The 22,057-nt window shown below is 42.7% G+C and overlaps 1 protein-coding gene across 3 annotated transcripts in view; it reads right to left on the bottom strand.

The window, feature by feature from the left end:
- LOC113027722 (CASK interacting protein 2) overlaps positions 1-22,057 on the bottom strand; it is a 56,169-nt gene that overhangs the window by 3,531 nt on the left and 30,581 nt on the right. The window contains exons 5-21 of one of the 3 annotated variants that reach the window (XM_026177451.1): positions 21,434-21,579; positions 20,542-20,637; positions 18,102-18,235; positions 14,473-14,581; positions 14,134-14,242; positions 13,912-14,006; positions 12,776-12,893; positions 9,189-9,317; positions 8,842-8,928; positions 7,926-8,053; positions 7,669-7,744; positions 5,044-5,117; positions 4,846-4,956; positions 4,345-4,446; positions 4,110-4,248; positions 1,637-3,892; positions 1,123-1,360 (exon numbers count right to left, since the gene is read on the bottom strand). In XM_026177451.1, coding sequence (XP_026033236.1) covers positions 1,123-1,360; positions 1,637-3,892; positions 4,110-4,248; positions 4,345-4,446; positions 4,846-4,956; positions 5,044-5,117; positions 7,669-7,744; positions 7,926-8,053; positions 8,842-8,928; positions 9,189-9,317; positions 12,776-12,893; positions 13,912-14,006; positions 14,134-14,242; positions 14,473-14,581; positions 18,102-18,235; positions 20,542-20,637; positions 21,434-21,579 — 4,147 coding nt within the window. The remainder of the gene's footprint in view (positions 1-1,122; positions 1,361-1,636; positions 3,893-4,109; positions 4,249-4,344; positions 4,447-4,845; positions 4,957-5,043; positions 5,118-7,668; positions 7,745-7,925; positions 8,054-8,841; positions 8,929-9,188; positions 9,318-12,775; positions 12,894-13,911; positions 14,007-14,133; positions 14,243-14,472; positions 14,582-18,101; positions 18,236-20,541; positions 20,638-21,433; positions 21,580-22,057) is intronic. The other 2 variants (XM_026177452.1, XM_026177453.1) reach the window with 2 other exon arrangements.

Below are 22,057 nucleotides of genomic sequence, written 5' to 3'. Positions count from 1 at the left end.
TTCCAGGCTCCTTGGCACATAGGGAAGCCTATACCAGCTGTCACAGTGGGTGGTAGACGATATTGTGATGGCATATGAATGCCAGGGATAGCAACCTCCTGCGCACCTGCGTGCACATTCTACCTCATGGGCCCTTTTTAAGGGTGTTTCTTGGCAGGAGCATCTGTGCAGCTGCTAGTTGGAAATTTCTACATACATCTGTTAGGTTTTACTGCCTTAACATTAACCTTCACTGGCACACTCAGTGCTTACTGTGGGCTCTTAAATTTGTGTGAGGTGGTGCTCTTCCTGGGTGGAGAAGTTATAGTGTTTGGACCATGCAATCTCAGAGGGGTCTACATCTACCATAGTGAGCTACCAAGAGAGGTTTGACAGACAACCTTGGCTACTATCATAACTTTGCAAACTGAGTTTGGCTCATTGCAGCGCCCATTTGCATGGACATCAGGAAGAACTACTTTGGGTATGGGTCCAAGGGCTGTTATAAAGGGGGTCATGCCAAAGGGCGCTTTTCAAAGTGGAATACCAAGCGAGGTTTGAAAGAGAACCAGGTTTACTCTAGTAACCTCTCTTTTCATCAGTGTGGAGCAACAAATAACTAGAGAACTAAACAAAGGACAAAGTTAATGCTCGAGGACCTTCACTGAATTCTGCAGATGTTTTTGGCATTTTCCCTGTTGCTAAATTTAGAGTTAGCATGAGCAGTGCAGTGCCAACTACACTGAGACTACATGTTTCTATCAGTGATAACATTTGGCCTTCTCTCAATTTTAGAAACTTGAAAAAAAGAGGGCAGGTGCTAAAACAAAGAAGACAAAAGAAAAACTGAAAAAGAAATTTTGTTTTGTTTTTTTCTTTGGAGATTCATGATTTCAAGTTTTCCACAGGTTATATAGACTGACAACAGTAAAGCTTGTAGACGGTGTCCTCACTAGGGACTTTAGTTACAGCCCAGCAGCTGATCTGTCAGATCTGCTGCATGTTCACAAGGAACAGTTCAAACAACCAGTGCAAACCAACGGTTACCGCGGTACCACAGCTCAGCAATCAGTATGAAGAGCACAATATTATCATTCCAGGTAAAGCACACCACCCCAACTACACCAATACAATACTTCTTACCCGTCCACATTGCTCCCCTGTGCCAGTTTGGTCTCCACTACTTTGAGAGCAGCTTCCAGTGATGTACTAGTTTGCTCTAGTTTCTTCTGGGCCAGCATCTCCACACTGGCCACACCAGGCGGAGTTACCCATCCTTTTCCTGGCTGACTGGGTAGTGCCGAGGGTGGGCAGCAAGAGTTCAGCAATGGTGACGGTGGAGCAGCAAAGGCAACACTTTGAGCCATGCTGAGATTCGGACCTGAGGAACAATAAATATTATGTAACCATCAAAAAGAAGCTCGCTGTTAGGAAACAAGTTTAACCTCTTAACATCCACCAGATCACTGGTCGCCCATCTAGAATTGGTGTAGGGACTGGATTATGTTTACACCCGGCCATTTTTATAGCAACTTTAAAAGCTTTAACAAGAAAACCGTCATGCCAAAATTAATCTGAAAGAGTGGATTTGAAAATGTGGCTAAAACAAAAGCCAACTGATGGCCTTGTTGGTATTATATCTTCTTTTCATTGTTACCTGCTGTTGCTGCATAGGTGTTCTGAGGGAGTCTTGACACAGCGACGGCTTTCTGTGGACTCTCAGGTTCGGACGTGAAGGTCTGTCTGTGTTTCGCAGGTTTTGGACTGGACATACAAGTCTGAATGTACATGTTGCTTTTCAGCTTTGGGGAGACTGTGTGAATCTGTACGCTCGTGAGGTTAGGGATGGCTGTTTGTCCACTTGGTTGCAATGGCGAAACAGTTTTTTGAGGAGTTGTTGGTTTGCTGTTGGGGGTTTGTTTGAGGGGACTGGGAGGTTTTGAGGACACTGGAGGCTTTGGGCCTTTGCCCATTGATCCTATCCTCTGGAAAACATTGTGTGGCCTCTGAGCTTCATCGTCACTCAGTGTACTGATGTTATTTTGCATGTGGAGGCTGTTGGGTTCTGGGTGCTTGTTGTTTCTGTGTGGGGTGCTAACCTCTTCAGGAGTGGACGCGTCTTTGTCTTTGGGTTTGTGCCGTCTTTTCACCGTGTCAGACTCCTTTAGATTGAACTCTGGGAGTTCAAGGCTGTCTGGGGTCTGCACCGCCTCTGAAGGAGTTTTAACTTCAGCACCCGGCTGACTAACGACTGCTATCCTGGGTCGCTGTTTGATAGTCAGGTTGCCTTCTTCAGCAAACGGTAGATGGTCCTTGGACCTGTGCTTGGGAGATGCAGCAGCACTCTTTGATATGTGTTCAGTTTTCTTTGCTTTCACTTCCTCACCAGAGTCTCTCTCTGTACTTCTACCTCTTTGTCTATTGAAGTCTCCTTCTGTCCTTTCACTTCCTACCCTCCTAAGGCCCCCGAGACCCAAGGCTGGGACAGGTTTGGAGTGCTGAGTGATGGTGTGAGAAGGAAATCCACGTGGGATCGGTGAGGAAACAGGGCTGAATGCAGGTGAAACAGGGAGGTGGGCTGGTGGTATATCTATTCTTCTAGATGGGCTACTGCTGCTGCTGCCTTCAAGCCTGGCTGCGATACTCCTCACACTGCCTGCACTCTCCATCTCTACCCCTTCCTTCACCTCTGGCTCCACTCCTTGGTGGTTTCCTGGTTGACACACACGGGTGTCGTTTACCGAGCTCATCCTCTTAGGTGGGGGTGGAGGCGGACCTTTGCGTCGAGAGCGCACAGCAAAGGAGTGGCTACGGTTGATGTGACGTTGGGCCCCTAGAGGACTTGCATGGCCACGTCCCAGCCTGCGTGACATGGTGGCATAAGATGGCATGACCGCAGAGGAAGCAGAGGTACAAGGGGAAGTGGGATTGTCGTCTTCATCTGGCTCACCATCTGACAGAGCATAGCGATTCAGGCTTTGCGAGCGCTTCTTTTGTGGGCCTTTTTGAGTTTCATTGGCTGGGCCCTGTACAAGTAAGGGCCCCAGCAGCGGGACAGCCCCAGGCAGTGGCTTGGAAAGTAGTCGTGGAGCCCCACTGACTACTTCTGCTTGAGCTTGGATATAACTGAAAGCCTTCTGTGTGGGAGAAGCTTGTGGGGATGGTGAAGATGGGGAGGAGGGTGGGTGTTGTTGAGGCTGATAAGGGCGGTTAGGAGACTGGAAGTGTTTGGCTTTAGGTGGGACAGCTGGGTAGGCAAAGCGGGGCATCTTGCTGGGGGTCAGTGGAGGTGTGAGAGGGGAGAAGGGGATTTTATTTGGGATAGCAGATTGACTCTGATACACCCATGACTCACTGGGTCTCTGTCTACTTCTGCCTCCAGGACTGCTTCTTCCACTCTTCACCTCCTCCCCTGCTCCACTACTTAAACTCTCCTCAGACCGGCTCGATGTCCTGGCTGAAGACAGTACGGCCTGCTGATCCTGACAATGAGCCAAATTTACATTTCCAGAGTTCCCAGATTTCCCTGAGCCCCGCGAACGCATGCCAATGCTCTCTTGACTGACTGACATGGCAGTCCCACCTGCAGCAGAGGACACACCTTTAATGCTGAACATCTCAGCGGGACCTCCACCCGCCTTTCCCATCATTGCACTCTGTAGCTCCACGCTTAGCTCGCTGTCCTGGAAGGAAAGGAGGGCTCTGGGAGTACGAGGGGAGGAGCAACAGTCATTGGATGGAGTGTCAGCGTGTGCCTGAGCATTGTGTGTCGGCGCGTGTTCGATAACCACCAGCTCCAGAGCAGCAGGCAGCTTTCGCCTGAGAGTTTCGCCTCCGGTTCTGTCGGCATGGTTACGAGAGCGATGCAGGTCACACAGTCTCTTCACTGCTAACATTAGTTTCTTCTGATGACCTGAAACACACAGATTTATTTATTTATTACAGAGCTCAAAAAGATTTAATAAAAGTGATCAAACATTCCCCTTCTGTGCTTTGACAATGTCACAAGCAGTCACAGCACACAAAAGATTCAGTTTCAAAGCCTATGAGGCAGAGTACACCCCGGACCAGTCACCGATCAGAGAAGTTATTAGCAGAAGTTATTATAGAAAATTATAGAAATTCCTCACCCAGTTTAGTAATGCCTATCTCCTGCAGGTCCTCCCAGGTGATGTCCTTGACAATGGCAATGGAGTCATAGCCATTGTCACACAATCTTTTCTGGTACTGAGGCAATCCAATCACACTCAGCCATTCCCCCAGGTCCGACTGAACACGACAACACAGACAAAATTTACAATGGCTGCAAGAGCCAGCTGTTTACATGATGTATATGGCAAATAAGAGGGAGGACTGATTTCTCACAGGAATGTAATCTGGGAGCCACTCAGGAATGCTCAGCTTGCTAATCTCCATCGATATCTTCTTCCTGTGGCCTGGTTTGGTCACTCCGATAGCTGTAAGATCCTGAAGAATATCCACGCAAATAATGAGTGAATCATTAACATAACCAACAAATGAAAGAATCAACAACAAATCAATTAAATAACTGTACTTTAGCCAAGAGAAATCATTTTTTCATCTGTAAAAAAAGAGTGTAAAAAAAGAGTGCTTTAGTTGCAGTCATGTCAAGTTTTCAATGGACTTCTTAAACCTTTTTTTTTTAAACATACATATCAGGCTCAGAGGGTTTCAGGCTGAAATGGAACCTATTCATTTTCATATTACTTCACAAAACAGTCATCCCAAGGTTTTATGTAAAAAAAGAAGAAGCAAAAAACAAACACAACTTTAAAGTACAAAGAACAAAGAAAAGTCTAACGGCATAGAGCTAAAAATGCTGAAAATTGTAACATAAATACACACCTCGGGGGTCATTCTGCTGATGGTGGGTACATCATATCCTGCACTGATGAAGCTGGACGTGTACTGCTCGAGCTGGAACCCACACAGCCACTGGTAGATAGCTTCTGAATCCTAACGACAGAGAGGAGATTCATTTCCAAAACCTCTGTGTGTAGAAAACATTTACGCAAACTTGCACAACTCTAAAACTCAGCTCACCTTGCCTTCCAAAAGCTGTTCAGGCCTCACAAAGTCTTTCTGAGGAGTGCCGTTAACCTGTTGGCGGGAACCACCTAAAAAACACACACAATTAATCCTGTGGGATGTGTTTTGTGATGAGTGCGTGGAGGAAGACAGACACTGGAGGAAAAACAAGACGAACCCAAAAAAAGACAGCCATGTTTTCAAAGTAACAAGATTCTGCTTTGTGACAGCAAGAGATCAATCCGGTCTGCATTAGTTGAGTCATGTTAAATCGTTCTTTTCCAAGCAGCTGTGTGACTGAGTGGGGCTGTCACGTCTCTCCGGGTGAGTGAAGCTGTGCCATCAACCAGATCTCATACACCCCTCACTCATCTTATTTACAGTCATTATATACTCAGATCTCAGAGGAACGATACTTTGTTGCCAACTGCTCCAATTTCACTTCTCTTCTTGCCCAAGGCTGAGTCTTTTTTTTCCGCTCTTCTAGTCCTTTCTCACAACAACATTTGATCTTTTCATTTCTCAATAACTTTTATTTAAGACCTCTTACAGACACGCAGATACACCTTGTAACAGGGCAATAAGTAATATAAGACACTGCACTGTCAAGATGTTCCTGGGAGATGAGTTAACTTATTCAGCATGATAATCACCCATCAAAACAACGCAGTCGTGCTTCTTGCGACATGCTCTTTGTACAAGATGGAAAGAGATGAGGAATTTGTGTCATTGTACTGTGGAAAAGTACAACTACAATTCAAATACAGTCAGTTACATTTCTAGGTTAGTGATCGCCCATCAAATCAAGAATGGTTTTAAAGGTGGAGGCAACTGACATTTTTTTTCTCTCCTCAGCTTTTCTGACTGTTTTTCACTAGTTTTGCATTTGGATAGGAATAGAGGTTGTGCAGGTAGTCCAACTCAATACATGCTATTGCCAGAAGGTTTGCTGTGTCTCCCGGCATAGTCTCAAGAGCATGGAGGAGATTACAGCAGACGGGCAGTCACTGTAGGAGAGCTAGACAGGGCTGTAGGTCCTTAACCCATAAGCAAGATTGGTATCTCCAGGCTTCCTGAAGGGCTTTCACGTGTTTTCCAGTCTTTGCACCCAACTATTTCCAACTGTTTGATTTTTTTAAGCCACTTAAGTCTGACCACGACTCATTCAAGTACAGCATAAGAGGAACTCAATGATCAAATGTAAAACAGTTTTTCATCTTATTATTTATTTATCTTTTATCTGCCCACAACAGACAACAAGCAAAGAAAGAAAGGTTGAAATATTGACAATAACTATCAGACTGTGGCAAAAACACAATTTCTTTCCCATTTCTTTAGCTGAATCTATCAAAAATGTCGAAGATAACAAAGTTTGGCAGGCATAAAATTATATTTCTGCACCAATAAGGTGATTCCCAATGAAATATTAACCAAAAATTTGGAATGCAGTGGGTCCTTTAAAACAGGATCGAACCCTTTCTCCTCTGACAAAACGTCAAACATCATGTCAAATTATAACAACGGTCTTACCCCTGAGAAAAAACGAGAGCCGGAGAGCTCCTGATGTCTCACACTTCATCCTTCCCTCCACCTATCCTTCGTGCAGGGCAGACATCAGCTCCTCTTCCCTGTCTTCCTTCCTCTTTCTCAGGCATTTAACAGATGTCTTTTGCTCCTGATGCTCCCTGTCTCCTCCCTCTTCTCCTGCACTTTAACCCCCCCTTCCGATTCACCCTGAGGTCAACGGGAATTCTCTGCTTCTTTGAGTGTTAACATTTGAAAAGCCTTATCTCAGCAGAATGAACTTAAGTTCTGAAAATACTGTAAACATGCAATCCTGCACCTGCCATTATACCTGACAGCAGAGCACATTTCTCCAGGCCTTTAGTGTTTCTTGTGAAGTAGTGATCTGGGCTTTTATGGCTTGCGTAGATGAAAGAAGATGCTGGTTTTATTGGCTTCAGTGGTGAAGTAAAGTATGGTAAGCATTTACTGTCCCCCTCCATCTCATTTCCTTTCAGACCATCAACAAAAACAGCAGAACAATGCTCTATGATCCCTGCACACAGCAGCCCCGTGGTTTCTAAAGATACAACCCTTTTATGGTTGAAAGATTCATAGGCCAGTATTAAGTAGATAAAGAAACAAAAAAAACATTCTTCTGTAAAAGAAGAATCGGGTGGCTGTAGCTCAGGAGGTAGAGCCACCCCCGATCTACTGATCGGAAGGTTGGTGGTTCGATCCCTGGCTCCTCCAGTCTGCACGTCAAGTATCCTTGGGCAAGATACTAACCCCAGGTTGCTCTCTGATGCATCCATCGTGTGAATGTACCTAGAAAGCACTATGTATAGAGAAAGTGCTCGTGAGAATGGGTGTGATTGGGTGAATGTGGCATGTTGCATACAGCGCTTTGAGTACTCCGGGAGAGTAGAAAAGCGCTATATAAGAATCAGTCCATTTACCATCTACCATTTAAAAGGTCAGGTAAAACAACTGGACTGAAAAAGCAGCCAACCCGCAAAAGAAAAACTCTGAAAGACCTTCAGAAAGTCTGGGACCTTGGAAGAATCACAGCTAACAGAATTATTATTATTGTCAAACAGAGTCACCGAATGAAACATCTGTCATCTTCTTACTAACCTGTGGATCCATCAACCTGTGTGCTGTGGTCCACTCCTATAACGCGGTCCCTTGATTCGCCAGCAGAGGGAGCCAGCTGCACACACAAAACAAAGGCGTACTCAACGATAGAGAAAAGTACTTTAGTGCATTACTGACATCCTCCACACTTTGTTCATTTCTGTTACTATTAGTGAAACTGTCTGCTGTCGACATATGAAGCAGAGCATCTCCTTGTTTTTTAGTGTCCACCTTGGTTGTCTCTGTGCATATCTGACCTTGCCAGCGTCATTGTTGTGGCAGCAATGAATCCCATTCTGTTTGTGGCCGCTCTCTGAGCTCTGACCACTCCCTGCACTGCGGCTGCTACCAACACTGCCGGCGCTGCCGACACTGTTTCTGTCACCTGAGAAGAGCAAAGAAAGCAAAACAGAGAGAGATGACAGACTGACAGGAGACCTGTGGAGTGTCTGAGTTAGGAGACAATTGTAGCCGGCAGTTTATAGGTTATATATTTATATGTGCTGCCTACTGTACTAAAAATAAGTAAATAAATAAATACATAAAAACTATTAAGTCCTATTTATTACTGAAGGATTTATTGCCTCACCATACAGATTGAATCGATGCAAGGTGTTTGTTAGTAAGTTGTTTTATGCTAAGCAAGGCTAATCACGCTCTGCCACTAGCTCCATATTTAACAAAAAGATGCTAATATCAAGCTTCTTATGTATGTAAAGAATTTTCAACGTTTATGAAATTATTAAAACATTATGTTTTAGTGGAATCGACATTCTCTCTGTTCAGGAAATAACTGAATGTATATTACATAGTAGAAGAAAAACATTAATATGTTTGCGGAGATTTTCAGAGAATAAGAGGAAGCTCCAACATGCTTAAAAGAAGAAGAACTTAAAAAGAGACCTTCATGCTGCTCCCTCATAGTAATGTCCTGCTGCAAGAGAACTGGTTATGGTTGCTGGATTGTTAGATGTGTATAAAGCAGAGGGTGGGATTTGAAGGGTTAGCATGGTAAGGTCAAAACTCTGGTATATAAAAGGATAAAACAGGAATAAGCTTCTTTAAAAAGACCCAGTTTATCAAAAATGTGGTGACTTGACTGGTCTACAAGTTCACCGGCGATTGGGGTTTCGGTGGGTGGGGTATTAGGGGTTTAGGACCACACACTCTTACCAGTGGGAGAGCTCCTGAGGACCCAGATTTCCTGAGTGGGGCTAGCAGAACTAGCTGGGGTTGAGAGCTGACTGCCCAATGGAGCACCTAATAAACACACACACTTTAGACAAACGTTCACGGTACACTCTGCCTACTGCAGAACCGGAGCTGGGACTGGATCTATCAAGCTGACACAGCATCAGGGAAAGTTTTTTCATCAAGAAAAAACTGGGATTGGGGTGCTGTTTGGGAGCATATGGACAGAAACATTCCTGTCCAACAATCCTTGCCTTGCCTGGGATAACGTGAATCCACCGCAGGTGGTAAAACAGGGAAAAGGTTGGTGAGTGCATCTGTGTGTGTACCTGCAGGGTCATAGCCAAGGATGTATAAGTCATCAGTCTGAGGGGCAGGGCCGTGACTCGAAGGAGGAGCTCCGGACACAAAGTGTTGTCGTTTGCAAGGCATTGAAGCTTGGCGGAAGAGCGTGCCTCCTACGGCCAGGGAGACAGGTTTGGTTTGAGGTGGACATGCATGAGTGAGGGAAAGCAGATAATGCACATGCGTGTTCGGTGGCAGTTTGAAATGCATGCACAGGCATCGAAAGCCCTTTAACCATGCAATGAAGAGCTATGAATATCATCAACTTTAACATTTGTCTCCGTCATGTATTCTTTTTCATTGAGTACATGGAACAACAACTAAAAACAGACAGATCCCCTCTCGGTAAATCCCCTCTACAGTTACATAACAGGCTGCTGAATGGAAGTTTAAGATCACCAAAGACACTGAGAAGGCTTACTCTTCCTTAGTGTGGTATTGGTCTCTGTTTGCTGACATCACTGACATTATCACAGAGCTCAGACACACTATTGCACAGGTGCACACAACCTGCTGAGTTTGCCTCATAAGCAAAGAGCCCATCACCAACTTTGAGGCGAACTCTCTTCTTTCGTCTCTTTCCTCAAGCATGAGCAGTCTCACACACACACGCCCACACACACAGAATACCCCGATGTAGGCTGTGAAGGCTTTAACACTGAGCTGACACTTTGCAATCTGGCCATAGTAATCCTATTAATGTGTTTCTCCGTGAGACTGTCGTGTGTGTGTGTGTGTGTGGACTGGCTTGTTGAAGACACAGAAGTGTGCACTCATGTCTGGAGCTGTTTTTGGAGCCCTGACTGTGCTGGTCTCTCTGTGCTAGAAAGTCGGGGGTTTTACAGCTGCAAACAAGTGAGGAGCTCATATTCACAGGGATTAAATTTGTTGATTTACAAGCATGCTGAATTCTCCAGCGGCCATGTCTGCAAACATGATAGATCCTGCTCGTGTACAAGTGTGGAGATATTTTGGTAGCCCAGATATATAAGAGTCGTCATGGGTCAAATTAGGTGTTATCAACACCAAAATACAGTTGTCTGAATTCATGTCCACAATAAATGTGTTTGCCCAGGCTGGTGGTACTTCAGGGGTCCGTTCTTTGTACCTCGCTTACTACATCCAAGATCAAATCATCGCGCCAACTTTGAGCTCGCTATCCCGGTTCTCCGAACACACCTGTTGTTGACGATTAGTATAGCTGGATGAAGTAATGTGAGATCACTGGGTGTCGTAAAAGGGGCTACGCATCGATAGTAGAAACATTGATCGGCAACCCTTTGATTGGTCGGCGAAAATGTCGAAGGAGCGCGCTCAGTATTTTTCAGTAGCAGAGCAGGAACTCTTGATTGAGGGATTTCAGGAGTTTCAGAGTTTAATTAAAACGCAAGGGAACACTGCAAAGGCTGCAAAAGCAAGGAGAGAGGGCTGGCAGGAAGTTGCTGACAAATTAAACTCGTAAGTAATTTAATAATAATAATAATAATGGAGTGGATTTATATAGCGCTTTTCAAGGCACCCAAAGCGCTTTACAATACCACTATTCATTCACTCTCACATTCACACACTGGTGGAAGCAGCTACGGTTGTAGCCACAGCTGCCCTGGGACAGACTGACAGAAGCCAGGCTGCCATATCGCGCCATCGGCCCCTCTGGCCAACACCAGTAGGCGGTAGGGTAAATTCATTATATTATATTACATTATATATTATATTATAATATGTTATATTATATCCTCTTTCACATTAGAGCCACAAAACAGGACCCACTAGAACATGGGAACAAGTAAAAGTGAAATATAAGAATATTCTACAGAATGGTAATATTTATCACTTATATTGCTTTTAGTCTCTTGGACAGAGACCCTGAAATAATCTGTTTGTTTATAACAGCAACCAAGAAAAGGGCAGAGCACAAAAAGACAGGTGGTGGTCCTGCACCCCCTCATCAACAAGTTGGTTAAGTAAATAATACCCTCACGGGAAAATCGATATCTCTCTATGAGCACACTGTCGCGCTGAGCTAAAGGATCCTGTCTATCCCGCAATATACGCTGAATCTGAAAACTCTCCTTATCAATCTTGCACCTTCCGCAATGGGTGGCTCGCGTATACGGACAGGACATGGCTGCAACAGACTTCCCAAATCCACCTTCGCTTTTATAGCCGTGGTCTCTCATCTTGATTACACGAAGTAATTTGCAATTGCTACTCTGAAATATGAATTACATCTGTAATAATCACATACATGTAATAGAATGTTAATAGTACATTTCCCTTTTTTAGGAAATGACCTGTATGTATCTGTATGAAATCAATAAATGGATCAAGTGCTGCATTATCTTCAGTTACATTGATGTTATTTATTTATGGTGAAACAGTGGTGGAATATCGCTGTTGCTTTCGTATAAATGAAGCGGACATACCTGAGTGGCCGCGATCTAATCCTGTTTACATAAAGTAAGCCTGCTCCCGAGCAGGTTTACGCTTACGGCTCTGTTGCTATGGCAGCAAGTCCCGGATGAGCTTCGGGGAACCGAACGATCCAAGATCACGCGAAATCGTCAACAATCTAATCCAGCTAACCTACTTAGCGAGGTACGAAGAACGGGCCCCTGGACTACAAAAATAAACAAGTAAACAAATAAATAAATATGAAACTTGACAGATATTTTCATGTCTCAGATAATTATATGAATATGAGACCTGGCACTTCCTCTTATTTCTCAGCAGTATTTCTGAGCCCTTTTAGTATGTTTTAGTTCACTGGGGTTTTTTTGTTTGTTTGTTTTTTTAACATTTTGTAAAACTATTGGGAATTTCTATTGAAATGACACAAATTAAATGAAAAAGGTAGGCTTGGTATTTCATGTGAAATTGTACAGTGCACATGTACACTGTTCAAAAAAATTAAAGGAATACTCTGAAAACACATCAGCTCTCAACAGTGAAAGAAAATCATGCTGTATGTCTACACTGATATGAAATGGGTAATGTGTTAGCAATTAAGGGATGGCACATAGTTTGATGGAAATGTTCTTGTTGAAAGGGGGGTTTTCCTTTCCACTGTCGCCAAACAGCCGCTGTATAAATAAAACTAAATTGAACTGAATTGAAATTGAATTCAAATGAAAATGATTATCCAGATGTTGTTAAGCATCCATTTAAGCACATAGGATAGCTTAGTGTTCTAGAGGATCTCCTCCCAGATGTGGACCAAAGCATCACTGAGCTCCTGGACCATCTGAGGTGCAACCTGGCGGCGTTGGATGGATCGAAGATAATATCCCAGCAAAGAGACACAGCAAACCTTGTGGCAATGGCATGTATTGAGTTGGACTGGACTGGATACAGGTTGCCATGTACACAAAATTCAAAGTATGCCACTGTAAACTGAAGATGCAAACCAAGGTGCCGTCCTCTCTGTTCACCGTCTTGCTAACTGGATAACTCTACAACTACTGAGAGGAGCACAACTATAATACTTGCATAAATATTCTGGAGTGTATTAATGTTAATTATTAATAAGGTAACTGATGTTTATGCAGGTGTGAATAAGCTATTTATTTACCTGCTCTTTTGCTGAGGACCTCCACCACTGAAGGGGGGAAAAAGCCCACCCGGTCTGTCCCCCGCTGGGTGTCATGGATGTGACCTTTCCACCGGCCGTCTGAGTGCTGCTCCAGGACCTGTCAGCAAGAAGCCATGAGAACACTTCATTACAAATGGCATTAGTCTTGGTATACTTCACAGTCCCAGCAATTGATACAGTCATATGAACACTATGGGCGTTGATTAAAACAAAAAAATGCTATGTGTTAGCAAAAATACAATAGCTTTAAGCATGCATGTTGTGTGCGACACCCACAGGCATGCACTTAAGTCCATAATGAGTGGGCCAGTAGGCTGGAAATACACTATCTATTCATTGTGAGTATTAGCAAAGCGCCTCGAGAGAAGAAAAACAAACACCTCTGCTTTCTGGCAGAGTAAGAGACAACAGCATACAAGTTCAAACACAACTCTCAGATGTCCCTATGACTCACATAAATATATCAAAATACACAGCAGAGAGCACATAAAGACATGAACACACGAATTAGAGCAAACTGTGATAATGATGCTGATAATGAGAGACACAGCAGCAGCAAGTTTGTGCCTGTTCCTCTGCTGTGGTCTCCTGCTTTGGAGTACATGAAATTACCCTGAAACATACCACACAAATCCTAACAACAAGGCTTCACTATAACTTCACCTAACAACTTCATCTCATTTTCTCATCTCAATCAAGCCGATTCCGATGTTTGTGTTGGCTCTTCTTTGTAAGAATTATATATGTCAGCATATACAAACGAAAAAACACTTTTCTTGAAATTTTTAGAATAAAATAAATGATTCAACTTCTCTTCTTTAAACAATTTGCAAAATCTTACCAAACAGAAACTGCTGCTACTGATTGATAAAAACAAATGTCGGCTACATTTTTGTTCAGTAGGTTTTTAAATTCATTAAATAAGGAAATCTTCTCCTTTCATAATTTTCCCAGGCAATGAATAATAATGACTGTTTTAAATGTGATATTAGGGATTTTCAAATTAATTTCATTTAATTACATTTTTCTATAAACAAGGACAATGAAAATAATGAACAAAAACAATATGACAACCATAAAACAACATTTTGAGACTTTTACACACAAAACAGTACCATGATCAGATCTCCCGCCCGCAGGTTAAGTGCAGTGGGATCATGGAGATTCCAGTAGTCCTTCACTGCTCTAACTTGAAGGGAGCTTGATGCTTCTGCAAAAAAAAAGAAAGAAAGAAAGAAAGAAAGAAAAAGACACCTGATCACATTTCTAAACCAGAGAAGCCAAATTACCCAAATGTATCAGTGCAACATCAAGACACCATTTCATGAGCTACCGACCTCTCAGCAGCTGTTTGATTTCCCTGCTGGCTGTGGAAGTGGTGAACTGATTGACAATGTCCAAAGCCGTCTGGTTGTAGGTGTTGCGCATGTTCACGTTGATGCCCGCCTAGACACACACACACATACAGATCGTAAAACGGCTACGTGGGAGTCGGACTTTTAAAAACAAACCCTCCCTTAAATTCCAATCTGCTTTATTAAAGAATAATACTGAGCAGGTGAAAACATAGTGTGATGTTTCCGTGAAGAGTCTTTATGTTGACACTTGTTGTAAAAAAGCAGCCTTCCACATGGCTCATAAGACTAACAGATACAATGTTTCTCTTCTTTCCTTACGTCAAGGAGCAGCCGTACTACATCCGTTTTGCCATAGAGGGCAGCCTCGTGCAAAGACGTCCCCGCTTTGGTGGCTCTGTTAATGTCAATGCCAGCTTTGAGGAGCAACCTAGGAAGTCCAATCAGAAACACCGTGTTAGTGTGCAGGTGTGTGCAGACATCTGCAGCAATTTATGAAGTCATATAGTCACAGTCAGCAATTGCAAATTTAATTGGGTTGACGTCTGGACTTTAACTGGGTCATGGCAAAACCTCGATTCTTTTTTGTTTCTGTTTTTGTTTTCAGCTGTTCTGTGTGCTTAGGCCACACATCTTACTCCACCTACAGCATCTCAATTGGTTTGAGGTCTGAACTTTGACTCTAGAAAAATTTGGTATACAGAAGGCATGGGTTGGCATGACAACCCTTCCATACAAGTCCATCTTGTTCAGTTTAACTGTACTATCAGGAACTTTAATATTTAGCATGCTAACTGAGGCCGGTAGTGTCTAAGAGTACATCTTTTGCAGTTTCTCTGACCATTGGGGAACCTTAGGGTAAATTTGCTCCCTCTCCTGGGAAGACTGTGGTATTTTTTTTGATAATATTATAAGTGGTGACACCTCCTGATGATCAATTAAACAAGTGCATTTGAGTAGCAGCACCTGGCTGCTACTTATTCTCTTATCCTCACCATTACTGCTTAGCTTTTTGCAAGACTGAACACAGTCCTTTAAACTCAAAAATGTTGCAACTTATGAGCAAAAAATGTTTGTAATTATTCTATCAAAAGTAGACATTTATGGAATATGGAATAAAGGTGCAGCAACAAAATTATTTTATTTTTGATCTTTTTTTTAATCACATACTTTAAGAACATTCATGAAATGTTTTAATGAATAGAACCTTAAATAATTATCTAACAGCTTATTAAAAATAATTTAAAACATTTCCTTGTGAGTGTAGAGTTTTTAAACCAAATGCTGCAGATAGTACTGACAGGAGAAATACCAAGTTGTAATTTGTGAGGATAAAAGGTTCCTATTGTAATCTTCTTGCACCACTTTTAACCTTGATGGTATGAAATCTTGAGAGGGCTGAATGTCTGAAAACCTTCACAGAGTTTAGACTTTTCTGTCCTCCATAGAAATGTTATTATCAGATACTCCATTCAATTTACACTGTACACAGTACAGAATGTGCTAGAGCAAAGATTCTGAACATGAGGTGTCATGATCAGAAATGATCTCTGAATGAATTGCTAAAGCGTAGTTTCTAACACAGGCAGATGTATATGATACTAAAACAACAGAAAGTTCCCATCTTTCCAGGCACAAAGTCATATCCTGTTTGCATAAAGCTCCTCCAGTTATTGCAAAAAGGGAGAAGTTACAAATACATTTGCAGCTTAGGTATGGCAGTCTTTGAAGTGCCATAAATCCCTTAGTATCATATTCCAAATTCTGCTGTGTAAATTCTGAATAAACTTATGTGGTTGTCAGTGAAGTGTAGGAGTGTGTGTGTGTGTGTGTGTGTGTGTGTGTTATTTTTCAGTTCATGTTTGTGTTGAGCATAGGCTTCTCTGCTACCAAGGATATCGCAGTATGACATTTTTGTATCATGCACAAACTTCCACCAGTATTATCACGGGCGGTATGATGTTGTACGGACTTATTACTAAGTATTCACTTTCAACTCCAGGAGAGGGGGAGATGGATGGTGTTGCATGAGATATTTAATAATTTAGACGGGATGGGAATAGTTGGCAGCATGTCTAAAACAGCGGGATGGGATTACATGGCAAAGACATTTTTAGGCTGAAACAGGCTGAAAGTGCAAAGTCGATTGGGATTAAACCTCATAGTACAATGTTTTCTTTTTGGTGCTGGACAGATTGTTACAAAGTTACAGAATTAATTCAAATGGTAACAGTTCTTGTTCAGTCTTGACACATGCTCGAACATCCACGTAAAGAAATCCCAGCAAGTTGATTCTGTTCATTTGGACATAGCGCTTTCAGTGGGAGAAGCGTTTTGTGACTCATCTGAGCTAGCACCATTGCTTAACAATGGGCCGTGAGGTCAGTTTCATGATTGTTAATATCCAAAATGTCATGACCACTGATCACTGGCTATGAGTACCATTCACAGAGAGGATATGACTGCAATAACAGCATTTTAAGCGATAAGAGGGTTGCTTCCCTACCCTTCAGGTCAGAGAATGTCACTCCACTGGGAGACTTTACCGCTCACGTGGAGGCCAGTGAAATCTGGAGGGGCGTGACTGGCAGGACTGGTCAGTCTAATCTGAACTCAAGTGGTGTTCTGTTATTGGACTTCTGTGTTAAGTTTACCCATTACAGTTTGCCTACAATAAACACCATGTTAAAGCAGCAGCATTTATAAGGTGAAGGTCATTTTGCATCCTTTTTTTTAAATGATGCCAGCAGCAGCAGAATTATAGTACAGTAGTAGTGACAGTAGTTTTATTATTTCCTTTAGGGGACCTCCCCAAGGGATTAATAAAGTTCTATTCTTTTGCACAGCATAAGTGCAAAAGTAGTTTAGGCAGTTTTTTTCTTTTGATTATCCAAAGTGAGGTCTTGGGGCAGTAGCAGAAGCGGGGGAAGACTTCCCTCAACCCAGCCAGCTCCTCCAGTTTATCTGGGGAAATGTCGGTGCATTCTCAAGCCAGCTGAGAGATATAATCTCTCCAGCGTGTGCTAGGTCTACCCCGCGTCCTCCTTCCAGTAGGACAATCCTGGCTGGAACACCTTACCCAGGAGGCAAACAGCTGGCTCCTTCAATGTGGAGGAGTAGCAGGTCTACTCTGAGACCTTCCTGAATGACTGATTGGCTCACCCTGTGTTGAGGAAGAGTCCATCCACCCTTCGGAAAAAGTATTTCTGCCACTTGTATCTGCAGTCTTATTCTTGGCCTTTTAAAGAACTAACAATAATAGAGTTAACAAAAAAAAGAGACAGAGATCAACACTTTTATGGCCCTTCTCTACAATGATGCTCCAGCAGAAAACTGCTCCATCAGAATTGGGCATCAATTAAAATGTGAAACAATTAGATTAAATGACTAGTGTGCCTGGTACTGACTAGTGACAATATTGACAATTAGTCATCTAGTCGCCTAATAAAATATTTTCTACTTGGGCTCAAGCTTTTAAACCAGCTGTGTAGCTGCACCGGTAATTCCCATCCCCTGTTTGCGCTTCCTGTCATGTGGAGTGCAGCTAGCGATTGTTCTAGTGACATTCGTTGGAATGATTCAGGGCGCGAATCTCCTGTAGCGTACTTAATGGTGTGTTTTTGCCTGCAGTGGGCCTGCTTTCTATTTCCCATGACTGTAAATACTAGTTCTTTAACTAGTGGGCATAAGTATCAGTTCAACAACAACTTTGTAGCTAAACTATTCGTGCATACTATACGTATTTTATATTCCTTTGAAAATTAAGAGTTTATTTTTTCAATTTTAAGGGCTGAACTACAACAGTGTGCAAATGCTGGCTGTGAACGCAGATGCTCAGACTGTCAATCAAAGGAAAAGCAATGCCTGGATATTGAATCCAGAATCCACTGTGTTACATGATACTGTATCATAATGTTTAACATTTAATGCCACTCTGAGCTGCTGTTTACTTGATGATGTCTTTGTGTCCATTCCTGGCTGCTAGGTGGAGTGGGGTGGTGGAGGGAGAGTCCAGGCTGCCGTTTCCTCTTTCTCCTTCTAACAGGGCTGCAACCATATTACTGCTCAGCAGTAACTGAGTCACCTAACAAAAAAATTGAGATGAAATGGCAGAATCAGGACAGGAATTACAGCCTTAGTAACACACACACATATATATATATATATGTATATATGCTAAAAATATATATTGACGTATTAGAGTGTAAATGGTGACTTATATATAGGGTTAAACGAGCACAGAGGCTTATCCACTACTCAGCAGTCGTCTAAAGATACCACAGCCTCTGCATACACCCACAAATACTGTGTGACAAAAAACAGCCCAAAGCTTACGATTTTCTTTCATAGCCAAACTGCAAACTCAGAGCAGACGAGCGAACGTTTAACAAGCATGGGAAGTGTGCGTCTGTCTAATTCTTAATAACAGAGCCAGCTATACATCTCACAGCTGGGCTTATCCACTGATGTGGCAGAGGCACTGCAATATGCAATCTCTTCACAAAGTCTAAAAGGAGCTACTGAAGCCTCTTCTGCTTTCACAGAAATGAGCTCGATTTAGCTCAGCCTTGTTGTCTCAGCAAAGGTTTGTGTTTGCCTTAGGCCATTCACATTAAAATAAAAAAAAAGCATGAAAAACACGTGTTCTCATATGCAAACAACTGGATTGCACATATGAAGAAAACCTATATACATCTCACTAAAGGGCTAACTTTAGTACTCTTTTTGTTTAAAAAATAACCCCGGGGTTCCTGTGACCTTTGTAAAACATCAATAAATAAACTGTTTCCATCAAGTTTCTTCCACTTATCCAATTCAGGGTTGCAGAGGGGGTGGGGCCTATACTAGGCGTCATAATGTGAGAGGCGGGGTACAACTCGAGCACCTTCTAGTCTGTCACTATAACACAGAGACCACCATTCAGCTGATTCATTCGAAACCAGGACCTTCTTGCTGTGAGGCGACACTGCTGACCATCGCACCACTGTTCCACCCTCATTCAGTTAGATTAAACTCAATTAAAAGGTCAACATTAAAAGAAATTACATATATTATTTGGACTATGATGGTACACGACATTAAAGTGAAACTAACTGAACTGGAACTAAACAGACTCTTGGAGCTGAAGGCTGTTCATGGTTATTGAACATTACTCCCGCTGCCTCTCTCGGTGTCTCTCCTATTTGTACTTTCATTTTTTTTTCTTTACATCAGTTAACAGGTAGTGTAACGTAAGTGCATGGGCCTCTACTGTGAAGTTGCTAATGGAGCAGTCATAGACTGCATATGAAAGATGGGCTTAACTTATGGCTCAGAAAACTGGGGCATTTTAAACTTCAGTTCCTTCTAACAGCCACTAAGGGTCATCTGTAGGTTTCATGAATAACTTCAGGTGTATGGAGCTCCTCACCACCTTCGATCTTTCGAATGAGTTTAAGGTCTCGAGGTCTTACTAAATGAAACATGTCCACATTATGGTCCACATTAGAGCGCAGAGAAGTGCACAAAAAGCATAGACATGTCTACTTTGTAAATAATACCATATAAACAGGCAACAGACCTCGATTTTAAAGTCAGATCTACCGGCACTGTGGTTTTAATAAGCTAGCGTGCTGGGGAGAAAGCGATCGGTGAAGTCACAGTGTCTACATCCATCTGTCACCTGAGCAAGTGACATTACTGTAATAACTATGGCTATAGAAAATGACCCACATTATATAGAAAATAACCCACATTATAACGCACATCATGGGGCGATCGTGGCTCAAGAGTTGGGAGTTCGCCTTGTAATCGGAAGGTTGCCGGTTCGAGCCCCGGCTTGGACAGTCTCGGTCTTTGAGACACTTCACACGTTGCCTACTGGTGGTGGTCAGAGGGCCCGGTGGCGCCAGTATCCGGCAGCCTCGCCTCTGTCAGTGCGCCCAGGGTGGCTGTGGCTACAATGTAGCTGCCATCACCAGTGTGTGAATGTGTGAATGACTGGATGTGTAAAGCGCTTTCGGGTTCTTAGGGACTAGTAAAGCGCTATACATTGATTTTTAACTTTTTTTTGCCAGCTGTAAAAACGACTGAACATTTAACAACTACAGTATTTCTCTTAAAAAATGTTCATTTTCAAACTTTGAGACTTTTTCAGGCTTTTTTTGACCTGCAGCAACCCTGTGCTGAGTACATATCATGATCTCAGAAATTATTTTATTACTTAAAATAAAGTAATGGATAATTTTCATTTTGAGCAGATGTGTGAACTTTTCATGTGATGCCATAATCAGTTTTAATCCAGGGAATATTTTGGTTTATAAGCAAATACCTGCAGAAAAAACAACCTCATTCTTATTTTGGAAAAGAAGACATCAAAGATATGGAACTTCCACAAAAATCTTTTCATACCTTCAGTCTGCCAAACTCACAGGCCAAATCTAGTGGTGTCTTCTTAGCCTTGTTCATGAAGCAGGGATTAGACTGATGCTGCAGCAACATCTCAGACTGAGAGCCAAGAAGAGGGAGAGAATGTAAAATTAGTGCAATCAACTAATATATTACGCACTCGTGGCTCAAGAGTTGGGTGTTCGTCTTGTAATCGGAAGGTTGCCGGTTTGAGCCCCGGCTCGGACAGTCTCGGTTGTTGTGTCCTTGGGCAAGACACCTCACCTACTGGTGATGGCCAGAGGGGCCGATGGCGCGATATGGCAGCCTCGCTTCTGTCAGTCTGCCCCAGGGCAGCTGTGGCTACAACTGTAGCTGCCTCCACCAGTGTGTGAATGTGAGAGTGAATGGATAGTGGTATTGTACAGCGCTTTGAGGGTCCCGAAAAGCGCTATATAAATGCAATCCATTATTATTATTATTTTTACTTGCTTTCACATGTCAGTCTTCCCAACATGCTCATTAATGTGTGTGTGTGTGTGTGTGTGTGTGTGTGTGTGTGTGTGTGTGTGTGTGTGTGTGTGTGTGTGTTTGTCTGAACGAACATAAAACAGGTCGGGTGCAGCCTCGGTGTTCTAAAGAGGTCAGGCATGGGTAGGGGTTGTATGACGTAACAAGTTCTGTATGTGCACGGTATACGCAACTGTCATTTCAAACATTCCAGCAAGCACGTAGAAAGGAATATTCGTCGTTACTGCCTGTAGGCTCTTTAATGGTATGCATTAATGGTATTACTGCTATTGTTGCTGGACAATACCAGCTGAGGCACAAAAGGGGATCGATTTCAGTGAAATGGGAGGACAGGTAAAACCTTGGAACTTTGCCTTTAGCCTCTGGTGTTTGTCTGCTTACTCACCACCTCATAGTGTCCGTACTGTGCAGAGAGATGCAACGGTATCTGTCCATCATTGGAAGGGGAGTTGACTGCAGCGCCGGCTCTCAGCAACAATAGAACAGAGTCAGCTTTACCCTGCCACGCTGCGTAGTGGAGGGGACGCATGCCTAAACGTGGAAATGAGAAAGGTAAGAAGAGGTTAGGAGGCAAGAATAAAAAAGCAATCGTTTTAAAATGTTATTAGATACAGGGACTGCTACTTAGGCATGACCTCTTAAAATGAAAAATTATTTTATTTCATAATAACTATCAGTAATACACATATACTAAGGCTGTCACTGTTATTTTTGTAGGCTCGCGCACCACCTCCCTCCACTTGAATTATCATCCAGATCATTATGCAATCATATCTTTTGACAAACTAAGGCATACATTTAATTGGAATATGCTTTTTATTGTAACTGTTCCTCACAAACACTTATTGAAATAATGATGATGATAAGAAAGTGGATTTACATTCTGTTTACTGGAGGAGTCCACATTAGAAGTTAAACATATGGAAAGAAGATCTGAAAACTGAATTCTCAGCTAAAGGTTGGAAATTAGTCAGTGCTGCAGTTCATACTCAGATGTGGTTAATGTGTT

This window comes from Astatotilapia calliptera, chromosome 8 (genome assembly GCF_900246225.1).
Source record: "Astatotilapia calliptera chromosome 8, fAstCal1.2, whole genome shotgun sequence".
NCBI classification, from domain to species: domain Eukaryota; kingdom Metazoa; phylum Chordata; class Actinopteri; order Cichliformes; family Cichlidae; genus Astatotilapia; species Astatotilapia calliptera.
Note: the sequence above shows the minus strand (reverse complement) of the source record. Positions and strands in the feature narration are given on the sequence as shown.